The sequence below is a fragment of the Anolis carolinensis genome, chromosome 3 (assembly GCF_035594765.1).
Source record: "Anolis carolinensis isolate JA03-04 chromosome 3, rAnoCar3.1.pri, whole genome shotgun sequence".
Lineage (NCBI taxonomy): Eukaryota > Metazoa > Chordata > Lepidosauria > Squamata > Dactyloidae > Anolis > Anolis carolinensis.
This window is the reverse complement of record NC_085843.1, coordinates 230,748,136-230,760,965: the sequence shown is the minus strand read 5'-3', so window position 1 is coordinate 230,760,965 and position 12,830 is coordinate 230,748,136. Positions and strand designations below refer to the sequence as shown.

General features: G+C 46.4%; 2 protein-coding genes across 3 annotated transcripts in view; one reads left to right on the top strand and one right to left on the bottom strand.

Annotated features, from left to right (window-relative positions):
- The window catches only part of arl3 (ADP ribosylation factor like GTPase 3), a 131,929-nt gene that overhangs the window by 99,218 nt on the left and 19,881 nt on the right, over nt 1-12,830 (bottom strand). The window lies entirely within an intron of this gene.
- sfxn2 (sideroflexin 2) overlaps nt 1-12,830 on the top strand; it is a 53,903-nt gene that overhangs the window by 34,038 nt on the left and 7,035 nt on the right. For both annotated transcript variants that reach the window (XM_003218479.4, XM_062976315.1), the window contains 2 exons: nt 9,256-9,322; nt 11,194-11,243. In XM_003218479.4, the coding sequence (XP_003218527.2) occupies nt 9,256-9,322; nt 11,194-11,243 (117 nt within the window). The remainder of the gene's footprint in view (nt 1-9,255; nt 9,323-11,193; nt 11,244-12,830) is intronic.

Genomic DNA, 12,830 nt, shown 5'->3' with positions numbered 1-12,830 from the left:
ACTGCAAGCCAGCAGGGCATTTCGGACTATTCAAAACCATGCATTTGATCCTAAGAGACTTCTGGTGGCCCAAGATCCGCAAGGATGTGGAGAAATATGTCAACACCTGCCCAGTATGCCAGCGCTCCAAAACAAGAAGGGAAAGACCCTCAGGGCTTCTGCATCCCCTCCCTACCCCATCCCACCCATGGGAAATAATCTCTGCGGATGTGATGACCCATGGGCCTTGTAGTCCTGCTCAGGACATTGTAATTCCTGATGAAGATGAAAACTTGGGTTTTTTACCTTCCCAGTCTGAACTGGATTCCTCTCAGCCAGATCTTTCCCAGGCAGATCTGGGAACCTTGCACCTGCAAGAAAGTTGTCTCCCAGAAGTATGTCAAACAAGCCCAGAGCCTACTTCTCCTGTATTCTTGCGCCGGGAGTTTTGTAAACAACAGAGAAGTTTGGATTCAGCTTCGCGCAGGAGTGCGAGGATTGCAGCTAAGAATGTGGCCAATTAAGACTGCTTCTCGTGAGAATCTTTGGGGAGTCTCACATCTGGTCTCAGAGTTAGCTTTCGGTTCTGATTCCCAGAGAACTGCTTCGGCGGGAAAGCTAGACTCTATTTAGGTGTTTTACCCGCGTAGTAACTTCGCGGAGTCAATTCGTCAGCCTACGGAGCGAGTTGTGTCTGGACAGCGCGCTCCGATTCAAGCCTCGCTCCTGCTCAAGCCTTGCCTAGCTATCCAGCCTTCGCCTTGCTTCCCAGCCTTTGTTTATCTACGGACTTTGCCTTGTTTCCCAGGATCAATCCTTGCCTTGTTCCACGGATTTATCAAGTTATTCCACGGACCTTGTTCTTGTTCTTAGTTACCTTGTTCCACGTTCAAGCCTTGTTTCAAGTATCAAGTTATTTCCTAGCCTCGCTCAAGTTTCATGGACTAAAGGACCTTGTCATCTCCCCTCACTTTGCTTGGCAAAGTGAGTGTTTCGGTTATTGGATTACAACTTTGGACCTTAATATTTCTTATTGGACATTGCTTTTTTGGACTAATTCTGACCTTTCCTGAAAGGTCTAATTCTGGACTATTTTCTACACTTGTTTTTATTAACTTTATATATTCCTACAATAAAGATATTAGATAGATTCTGGCCTCTGTGTATGGTTATTGGTGCTCTGCAGCCTGGGTCGTGACAGTTTGACTCCGCCACCCTAAGCACCAATTAACCTCGGCCAGAATGTCTACCGGAGTCGTACCTGGGCCGAGCGGCCAGCCGATTACCTACACCATCGACAAGGAAGAGGTGGACCGAATCCGTGATAAGCTCAATGCACAGGATGGAGAAATAAGGGGTTTGAAGGAACGCGGTGTTCGTCTTCCGGCCATGGCGTTGCCAACCAAGTTTACTGGAGAAGCTTCTAAGGTTCATGTCTTCCGTCGCCAATGTCAAGCTTATCTGGAGGCCCGTGCTGCCGAGTTTCCCCAAGAAGACATCAAAGTGGCATGGGTTTACAGTCTTCTAGACGGGCCAGCGGCCAGCTGGGCGACGGCACTGTTCGACCAAGCCTCTCCACACCTAAGATCAGCGCAACACTTCTTGGACCACCTCAAGGAGACTTGGGGAATCGAGGACAATTTGGAGGCAGCCGGTCACAAACTCCGTCGCCTTTTCCAAGGAGACAGACCTATGTCTCAGTATATAGCCGAGTTCCGAGTGCTGGCCCACAACACCGGCTGGAACGATGTAGCCCTCAGGGGACAATTCCGGGAGGGTCTCAACATTGAAATGCTGGAAGAAATCTCCAAGGTGGATCCTCCCCAGACCCTCGAGGCACTCATTGATCAATGTTTACGGGCTGAAGTCATGATTGCCAACAGGAAACAGTGGGTTCGAGGCCAGGGCAGTAGAGCCGGGGCAAAACCCCCCGCTCCCGCCAGCGTTCAGCCACGTCCGGTGTGGAGACCCCCACCGCCAACCCCATACCCCAGAGGAGGCGAGGAGGTGCCGATGCAGTTGGGCAATGTGCGTCCCAGACTAGATGCCGCCGAGAAGGCCCGTCGTCAACGCTTAAACCTCTGCTGGTACTGCGGGAACGGGGGCCACTTCGCCAGAGAGTGCCCAGCCAAAGGGAAGCCTGCCGCCCGTCTTGCGGCGGCGTCCTCCACGGAGACGAAGGCGTCTGAGCCGACTGGCACACAGCCGGCGGGGGAAGCCAACGACCGGGTGTAGAGAGGCTCGCCAACCCGGTCAAAAAATCCATCCAAGAGCCGCCAACCGGGGTCCTGTTCCTTCTCGTGGTCACATTATGGTCAGCAAAAAGGGGACCCGTCATGATCCACGCCATGATAGACTCTGGAGCTACCAACAATTTCATCGATAGAGAGTATGCCGACTCTCTGGGATTACAATATCATGATTTCAAGAATGCCCGTGTGGTGCAAGCCATAGACGGCCGTCCCCTCAAGACGGGCCCCGTAAGTCAGTGGTCGGAACCCACCAGGATGTGGATAAGGGAACATATGGAAGAGATTTCCTTCTTTGTTACCGAGGTTCCCCATTTCCCTGTGATTTTGGGAATTCCATGGCTGACTCTCCACGACCCTAACATCTCCTGGTCCAACAGAGAACTGCAGTTTGCTTCACCGTACTGCCAAAACCATTGCCTCGTAGCCAAGGTATGCCATGCCACAGACACCGAGCCCATCATCACCTTGCCAAAGAAGTACTCCGAGTATTGGGATGTATTCAATGAGAAAGAAGCCGAAAAATTACCCCCACATAGACCTTATGACTGTGCCATTGACTTGGTGGAGGGGGCCCCGATCCCGCGAGGGCATCTCTACTCCCTGACTGAACCAGAGCAAGAAGCTCTCAGGGAATTCCTAGAGACAAACCTTCGCAAGGGATTCATCAGACCCTCTCAATCCCCAGCCGCCTCCCCAGTGATGTTTGTGAAGAAGAAGTCAGGGGAACTACGCTTGGTGGTGGACTACAGAGCATTGAACAATATCACCAAGCGGAACAGCTATCCCCTGCCCTTAATCTCGGATCTACTGGATCGGCTTCGAGGAGCCAAGGTTTACACCAAGCTGGATCTTCGGGGGGCTTACAACTTAGTTCGCATCAGGGAAGGGGACGAGTGGAAGACCGCCTTCCAGACCAAATTCGGATTATTTGAGTCCCGAGTTATGAATTTCGGTTTATGCGGAGCCCCCGCAACGTTCCAGCATTTTGTCAATGACATTTTTCAGGACTATCTAGACAGGTTCTTGATAATCTACCTGGACGATTTTTTGGTGTTTTCCAGATCACAATCAGAACATGAGAACCACGTCAAAATGGTGTTACAACGATTGCGGGATCATGGACTTTATGCCAAGCTGGAAAAATGCGCTTTTGATCTACAAGAGGTAGATTTCCTTGGTTACCGCATCTCGCCTCTAGGGCTTTCCATGGATCCAGCCAAAGTTTCAGCAGTATTGGAATGGCGGGCGCCAACTAACAAGAAAGAGGTGCAGCGTTTCTTGGGGTTCGCGAACTACTACCGCAAGTTCATTCCAGATTTTGCCCGCTGGTCCGACCCCATCACTAGCTGCATCCGTGGAAAGCAGCCTTTCCGCTGGACTGATCAAGCAGAGAAAGGGTTCCAGCAACTAAAGAAACTATTCACCTCCCAGCCAATTCTACAGCACCCAAATCCTGGAACCCCTTTTGTGGTGCAAGCGGACGCCTCTGATGTGGCAATTGGGGCTGTACTCTTACAACCGGTGGGAGATCACCTCCACCCCTGTGCCTTTTATTCTCGTCAACTAACCACACCAGAGAGGAATTACACCATTTGGGAAAAAGAACTACTGGCCATAAAGGCAGCCTTTGAAACTTGGAGACATTGGCTAGAAGGGGCCAAATTTCCCATTGAAGTCCACACTGATCATCGTAATCTAGAACATCTAAGAACTGCCCGCAAACTAAATCAGAGGCAGCAACGTTGGGCTTTATTCTTTGAACGTTTCAACTTCCAGATCCATTATGTGACCCCAGCCCAAACCAAGCAAGCAGACGCCCTGTCACGTAAACCGGAATACGCTGCAGGACGCAAGGAGACCTTTGAATCCCAACTGCTACAACCTGAGAACTTTGCCACGCTCACGGTGGGGAACACCAAATCCATTCCCATTGGTTCAACTTCCCCTACTCCAGGACCCATCTGTGCTCAAGAAATCAGGGCTAGTCAGCAAGCAGATGCCTGGGCGCAGGACCAACTTCGCCAAGGTCTGCATTTCCCCTTTTCGCTTAAAGATGGGCTGCTCTGCTATAGAAATCATGTTTATATCCCACCCGGACCGGGCAGGGAAAAAGCGCTTCGTCTGTGTCATGACTGCAAACCAGCAGGACACTTCGGACTATTTAAAACTATGCATTTGATCCTAAGGGATTTTTGGTGGCCCAAGATCCGCAAGGATGTGGAAAAATATGTCAACACCTGCCCAGTATGCCAGCGCTCCAAGATACGAAGGGAGAAGCCCTCAGGGCTTTTACACCCCCTTCCTACCCCATCTCGCCCATGGGAAATAATTTCCGCGGATTTCATCACTGATCTACCACCTTCCTGTGGATTCACCACGATCTTAGTGGTGGTGGACCTATTCACCAAGTTAGCCCATTTCATTCCCTGCGAAGGCCTCCCCACGGCCAAGGAAACTGCGGATCTATTTCTTCAACATGTTTTCAGACTACATGGATTGCCCAAGAGTTTAGTCACAGACCGTGGATCTCAATTCACCTCTCGTTTTTGGAAGGCACTACAAAAACTATTGGGCATAGACTCTCGCTTATCTTCAGCTCATCATCCCCAAACAGATGGGCAAACGGAGCGCACCAATGCCACTTTGGAGCAGTATCTTCGCTGTTATGTAAACTATCAACAGGACAATTGGGCTTCTCTGTTACCACTGTCTGAGTTTGCCTACAACAATGGAGTTCAAGCTTCTACAAAAGAAACGCCGTTCTTTGCAAACTACGGCTTCCATCCACGTTTCTTCCCCCCTGTCATTGAAACTTCAGAGGTTCCCGCAGCAGAGGATTGGCTGCAGGAACTCACAGCGGTGCAACAACTTTTGCTCCAGCAACTGGACCAAGCCAAGGAGGACTATAAACGCCACGCTGACAAACATCGCCAGCCGGGCCCCGAAATCAAGGTAGGAGATCGGGTTTTCCTGTCCACTCGCTTTCTGCCCTCCCACCGCCCTTGCCGGAAGTTAGATGCCCGTTTCATTGGTCCCTATCCAGTGGTGGCGCAATTAAACCCCGTGACTTTCAAACTCCAACTTCCGCGTTCAATGCGCATTCACCCAGTGTTTCACCGTTCCCTGCTCCTTCCGGCGGATGGTGTGCGACCTGATACAGACCAACCGGCCCCCCCTCCTGTTTTGATGAATGGGGAGGAGGAGTTCGAGGTTGAGGACATTTTGGATTCTCGCTTTCACCGCCGCCGCCTACAATATCTCATTGACTGGGTGGGTTTTGGCCCTGAGGAACGCTCTTGGGAAGACGCCTCCACAGTCCATGCTCCTGATCTAACCCGTCGCTTTCATCAGACCTATCCCACCAAACCACGACCTCGCGCCTCGGGGAGAGGGCCCCAGTTTGGGAGGGGCCTTGAGGAGGGGGATAGTGTGATGACCCATGGGCCTTGTAGTCCTGCTCAGGACATTGTAATTCCTGATGAAGATGAAAACTTGGGTTTTTTACCTTCCCAGTCTGAACTGGATTCCTCTCAGCCAGATCTTTCCCAGGCAGATCTGGGAACCTTGCACCTGCAAGAAAGTTGTCTCCCAGAAGTATGTCAAACAAGCCCAGAGCCTACTTCTCCTGTATTCTTGCGCCGGGAGTTTTGTAAACAACAGAGAAGTTTGGATTCAGCTTCGCGCAGGAGTGCGAGGATTGCAGCTAAGAATGTGGCCAATTAAGACTGCTTCTCGTGAGAATCTTTGGGGAGTCTCACATCTGGTCTCAGAGTTAGCTTTCGGTTCTGATTCCCAGAGAACTGCTTCGGCGGGAAAGCTAGACTCTATTTAGGTGTTTTACCCGCGTAGTAACTTCGCGGAGTCAATTCGTCAGCCTACGGAGCGAGTTGTGTCTGGACAGCGCGCTCCGATTCAAGCCTCGCTCCTGCTCAAGCCTTGCCTAGCTATCCAGCCTTCGCCTTGCTTCCCAGCCTTTGTTTATCTACGGACTTTGCCTTGTTTCCCAGGATCAATCCTTGCCTTGTTCCACGGATTTATCAAGTTATTCCACGGACCTTGTTCTTGTTCTTAGTTACCTTGTTCCACGTTCAAGCCTTGTTTCAAGTATCAAGTTATTTCCTAGCCTCGCTCAAGTTTCATGGACTAAAGGACCTTGTCATCTCCCCTCACTTTGCTTGGCAAAGTGAGTGTTTCGGTTATTGGATTACAACTTTGGACCTTAATATTTCTTATTGGACATTGCTTTTTTGGACTAATTCTGACCTTTCCTGAAAGGTCTAATTCTGGACTATTTTCTACACTTGTTTTTATTAACTTTATATATTCCTACAATAAAGATATTAGATAGATTCTGGCCTCTGTGTATGGTTATTGGTGCTCTGCAGCCTGGGTCGTGACAGCGGATTTTATCACTGATCTACCACCTTCCTGCGGATTCACCACGATCCTAGTGGTGGTGGACCTTTTTACCAAGTTAGCCCATTTCATTCCCTGTGATGGCCTTCCCACGGCCAAAGAGACTGCAGATCTATTCCTTCAACATGTTTTCAGATTACATGGATTGCCCAAGAGTTTGGTCACAGACCGTGGGTCCCAATTCACCTCTCGGTTCTGGAAAGCACTACAAAAACTATTGGGCATAGACTCTCGTTTATCTTCGGCTCACCATCCCCAAACGGATGGGCAAACTGAGCGCACCAATGCCACTTTGGAACAATACCTTCGCTGTTATGTGAACTACCAGCAGGACAATTGGGTTTCCCTGTTACCGCTGTCAGAGTTTGCCTGCAACAATGGGGTCCAGGCTTCAACTAAAGAAACCCCGTTCTTTGCAAACTGCGGCTTCCATCCACGTTTCTTTCCTCCTGTCATTGAAACCTCAGAAGTTCCCGCAGCAGAGGACTGGCTGCAGGAACTCACAGCGGTGCAACAACTTTTGCTCCAGCAACTGGACCAAGCCAAGGAGGACTATAAACGCCACGCTGACAAACATCGCCAGCCGGGCCCCGAAATCAAGGTAGGAGACCGGGTTCTTCTGTCCACTCGCTTTTTGCCCTCCCATCGCCCTTGCCGGAAATTAGATGCCCGTTTCATTGGGCCCTACCCAGTGGTGGCGCAACTTAACCCCGTGACTTTCAAACTCCAACTTCCGCGCTCTATGCGCATTCATCCAGTGTTTCATCGCTCTCTGCTCCTTCCGGCGGAAGGTGTGCGCCCTGATGCAGACCGGCCGGCCCCCACTCCTGTTTTGGTGGATGGGGAGGAGGAATTCGAGGTTCAGGACATTTTGGATTCTCGCTTTCACCGCCGCCGCCTACAATATCTCATTGACTGGGTGGGTTTTGGCCCCGAGGAACGTTCTTGGGAAGACGCTTCCACAGTCCATGCCCCCGATTTAACCCGCCGCTTCCATCTGACCTATCCCGCCAAGCCGCGGCCTCGCGCCTCGGGGAGAGAGTCCCAGTTTGAGAGGGGGCTTGAGGAGGGGGATAGTGTGATGACTCATGGGCCATGTAGTCCCGTTCCTAGTGCTGTTGTGAATGATGAAGAGGAAAACTTGGGTTTTCCACCATTTCAGCCAGAAAAGGAACTATCCCAGCCAGAAATTGAGCCTTTGCACCTGCAGGAGGCTTGTCTTCCAGAAATCTGCCAAACAAGCCCTGAGTCGAGTTCTCCCCCTTTTTCGCGCCGTAATTATTATCTCCAGCAAAAAGGAGTGCAACAAGCTAATCGCAGGAGTTTGAGAATTGCAGCAAAGCATTCAGATGATTAAGCCTGCTGCCATGAGAAATTTTAGGGAGTCATACATCTGGACACAGAGATTGACTTTCGTTTCTGATTCCCCAGAGAAGTGTTCTCTGGTGGGAAAACGAGGCCTATTTAGGTTCCTTGCTCCCGAAGGAATCTTGCGGAGTCAATTCGTCAGCTACCGGAGCAGCGTGTGTGGACAGCTACTCCTGCTTTCAAGCCTTTGTTCCTGTTCCAAGCCTTCGTTCTCAGCCTTGTTTTCTCCCCGGATCTTGCCTTGTTTTCCAGACCTCGCCAAGTAATTACCACGGATCTTGTTCTTGCTCCTCGTTTCCTTGTTGCCTTGAATCAAGCTTTGTGTGCCAAGAATCAAGTTATTTCCTAGCCTTGCTCAAGTTCATGGACTAAAGGACCTTGTCATCTCCCCTCACTTGCTTGGCAAGTGAGTGTTTCGGTTATTGGATTACAACTTTGGACCTTAATATTTCATATTGGACATTGCTTTTTTGGACTAATTTTGACCTTTCCTGAAAGGTCTACTTCTGGACTATTTCCTATACTTGTTTTTATTAACTTTATATATTTCCTTAATAAAGATATTAGATAGATTCTGGCCTCTGTGTATGGTTATTGGTGCTCTGCAGCCTGGGTCGTGACAGCAGTGCCAATCATGTCCCTTGATTCATGTTTATGTTTGGTGGTCCCTATGTAGACTTGTGCACAGCTGCATGTTATACGGTAGACTGCAGATATATAAACCCCACTTCCCTAGTTTCCAACAGACCTCACAACCTGAGGATGCCTGCCATAGATGTGGGCAAAGCATCAGGAGAGAATGCTTCTGGAACATAGTCACACAGCCTGGAAAACTCACAGCAGCCCAAACATACAATCATTCAGGACCTGAGCCATATAGGGCTACATGGGACAAATCCAGCAGTTTAAACTGTGCCAAGAAAAAGCGGAGTTGTGCCAAAAAAAGGTGCTTATTCTCTATAGTCAGCTCTAATTAACAATCTTACTGCAGCACATTTTCCACAGGTATTTTACATGCTGCCATTATCAGTTAAAGGAGTAGTAACATCCAGGTGGGGTTCCACTGAGTGCTGTGCTGTCAAGGCAGTTCCACAACACAACCTTTTTGACTAATGCCAGGCTTTCTTTTTTTAATATAAATCATTTTTATTTAGTGATGGTATGCTTTCTGCAGGGGCAGGGCTTCTCTGTGTCATCATTTGAAGCACATGTATGACACTCCTGTTTTCCTTTCTTTCAGAGATCTGCAATCAAGGGCATAACTCAAGTGGTGATTTCCCGAATTGCCATAGCCGCTCCTGGCATGAGTAAGTGCTAAGTGTTCCTTCTTTTTTGGCAGGGAGCTCTAGGGAAGGGCACCAGAGATGGCATGTGGTATCAGTGAATGACTGACCTGGAGCTCAGAAGAAACAAAGGCAGAGAGAATAACAGGCTTGCAGATTTATGTCATTCTCTCAATTTGGGTCATTGCTCTTTAGTAGAGGTCCTTTTTGTCTGAGTGGGCAACATATGGTCTCCAAGCTCCATGTTTTGTTGTAGTTCCCTCTGCAACAACTGCCATCTACACTGCAAAAATTGCAGTGGCCTTCTGATTCTTCACCTCCTACTGCTTGAGGAAGGATGATGAATGATTTCCCTTGCATCTCTGCATAACTCTGCAGAGTTGTAAGGCAGATAATCATTACATTGCTTCTCAGCCTCTCTAATAACAGGCTTTTTTCTAGTTGCCAAAGACCAATACCATATTTGTGGCATATTGTTATATTTGCATAGTTTCCTGACAAGTCACCATGGGTCAGCAGTTAGTAGCTCACTCACTACACTGGTCCATAAGCCAACATTACTATCTAGTACCCTTTTGCACCAGGGAACCACTGCAGTTGATGTTCAGTTGTGGAGGTCTGAAGATTGCAGCCAAATTCTAGCAACAGTCACCACTAATAATAATAAAATAACAATACATTTTATTTATAGACCATTTATATATGGCAACCATTCAATGCCAAAAGAAAACCACACAAACAGTTTTCATCAGGACAAGGCACATTAGACAATATAAACAACCTAACTGTAACTTAATAAACAAAATGAAAATAAAATAAAAAAATAAAAAATAAAAATAAGAAATAAAAATAAAATAAATACATCATAAAATACAGAAACCCTGATAAACGCACTAAAATAAAATACTGTATAAAACTGAAAAGCAACAATAAAATAAAATAAAATAAACAGTTTAGTCATGCAGACTACCATATCCCATTTTTTACTCTGGCTCTTGCTTTGCTCTTCAGAAGGATCTTCTGCTCCAATGAGAAATTTACCTTCATTTACACTGATACACTCCACTTCCTGTATTAAAGTAACTACTGTCAGGCGCTGTTCTTCCTCTTGGGTTCTATATGGTACCCTTGACTTAATTGTATGCTATTATGCTAGACTCTACAAGTAAATTCTTAAGTTGTTCCTGCCTGCTATTTGCATATCACACTATAAATTGTAGCATTTTATTATTTAAAATTGTTGAAAACATCCTTCAAAATCAGTTTTAAATATTTAGAGCATTTTAATGGAAGACAGGTAATGTGTTGTGTGTATACTAAGAATTGGAGGAGACTACAGAAGGATCTTCACCATATTTATCTGCATGGATAAATCCCCAGGATGGCAACTTAAAGTACTTTGATTGAACTCCTCTGGTGGGAATGCTTTAAACTGAGTGCTTGAAATTGCTCCAAACACAATCCGTGTATTGATTGTGAACCATTTAAGTGCTGTTATGAACACTGCCAAGTGTAATGAGAATTGTGGCTGAATGAAGAAATGTCTTTCTGATTCTTTTCGAATAAGGCACTTGCTACGCTTTACTCCTTAGATCTTGTAAGCATTTATAGCATAGGCACATGAAGATTTTCAAAAATGAAGAGCTCCCTTGTAACAAAAATGGGAATGTTTGGCTCTCTGTATGCTTTGCACTCCAGTTGCCAGCCTATCAATGGTAAAGGATTATGAGAGCGATAATCCAGAATATCAGAAGTATCAAATGTTCTCTACCCTGATCTTTGCATTCTATTCGAAAAGGCAAGGAGGAGTGTGTTTATTAGATCTCATGACTGCAGTTTATACAACATGAAGTTAAATGACTAAGATGAAACTCATGTAGTTTATCTCTTTCTAGTTGTGTTGCCTATCATCATGGAGAGACTAGAAAAATATCCTTTCATAAAGGTAAGTGGGTCAGGAATAAGAATGTTTCCTACCATTTTGTCTTACTTTTCTTTGACTTTACTGAGGGATAAAGACCAGGAAATTGTAGAAACTTGTTTGCCATTTTATTGCAAAGACAGATGAGGTGGAAATCAGATTCCAGCTATCTCCTTTTTTTCTTTTTGTCTTTTAGTAAAACCCCAAGATCCATAAATTGGGACCTGATACTAAAGAAATACAGTACATGCATTTAGAAGTAATAAATTCTTAACCCTGGAATGTGTTATCATCCAACAACTGAATGGATCTCACTATCTTTTCATACAAAAAAGGAACCACCCATGGTTATATAATAATCATAACAAAATTTTATTTTTTGCCCGCCCTCTCTCCCAGAAGGGACTCAGGGCGGCTTCCAAAAAACAAGAATAGAACATTCAATGCTATATACAATTATAAAAAATAAAACATTTACATATACAGTTACAACAGATTAAACGACTTTTGCGAGAAGGTATAAATCAATCAACCCTCGTGTGTTTTCCAAGCACTTCTGACATCTTATTTCTTATTTTCAAAACTATGTTAAGGAATGAAAGACAGAATAGGCATGCTATTCAATTCATTGCTGCTATCAGTTGGAAGTCAACCACTGATGCATCAGAGATTCTACATTCTGCCTTTCTCTGATTTAGGACTGTAATCACAATGGTTGAAGTGTTAGGAACAGTCAAATATAAGCTAGGTAGTATCTGCTTTGAGTACTAGTTTTGAGGACAAGGGTGATTATAAAAAGGCAGTGGTAGCCGTGATAACGGTGGTGGTAGTGATCATCATCATCATCATCACTGCTACTTCATCACCATCTGCTCTGAAATAGCCAAGTCCAGTGATTAAAACAGAGCAACTGTGTCATTGTGGAAATACCAAGGAAGTATGGCTGTAGTTGCTGTAACACTAAAGAAATAACTGAATACTATGAGAAAGCCTATCCACTCTAATAGCAGCTAGACAACAGAATTAGTTTCCGGTATAATGCTATGGGGTGCCCCCAGTGGCGCACAGGTTAAACCACCGAGCTGCTGAACTTACAAAAAAGGGAGTCTAGTTAAGACTAGTTAAGGTCGGAAGTTCTGAGCTCCCCGTGTTAGCCCCAGCTTCTGCCAATCTAGCAGTTCAAAAACATGCAATGTGAGTAGATCAATAGGTACCGCTCCGGTGAGAAGGTAATGGCGCTCCATACAGTCATGCCGGCCACATGACCTTGGAGGTGTCTACAGACAACGCCGGCTCATCTTAGAAATGGAGATGAGCACCAACCCCCAGAGTCGGACACGACTAGACTTAATATCAGGGGAAAACTTTAACTTTTACTTTATAATGCTATGGACTAGCCAACTCTTTCTTCAGAGGGCTTTGGATAGCTGTTTGTGTTACTGATTCTAGAGAATCCTGAGTCAGCAGAAGTGCTGGATAGGTCTTTGCTATCTCATGCAGTTCTCACAAACAGTGCTTGAAGGTACAGATGAGTGACAATTGCATAAACCTAAATTCCATAGTCAAAATGCATTTTAAATCTTTGTCTGATCCTAGTAGAGAGGAAATTAA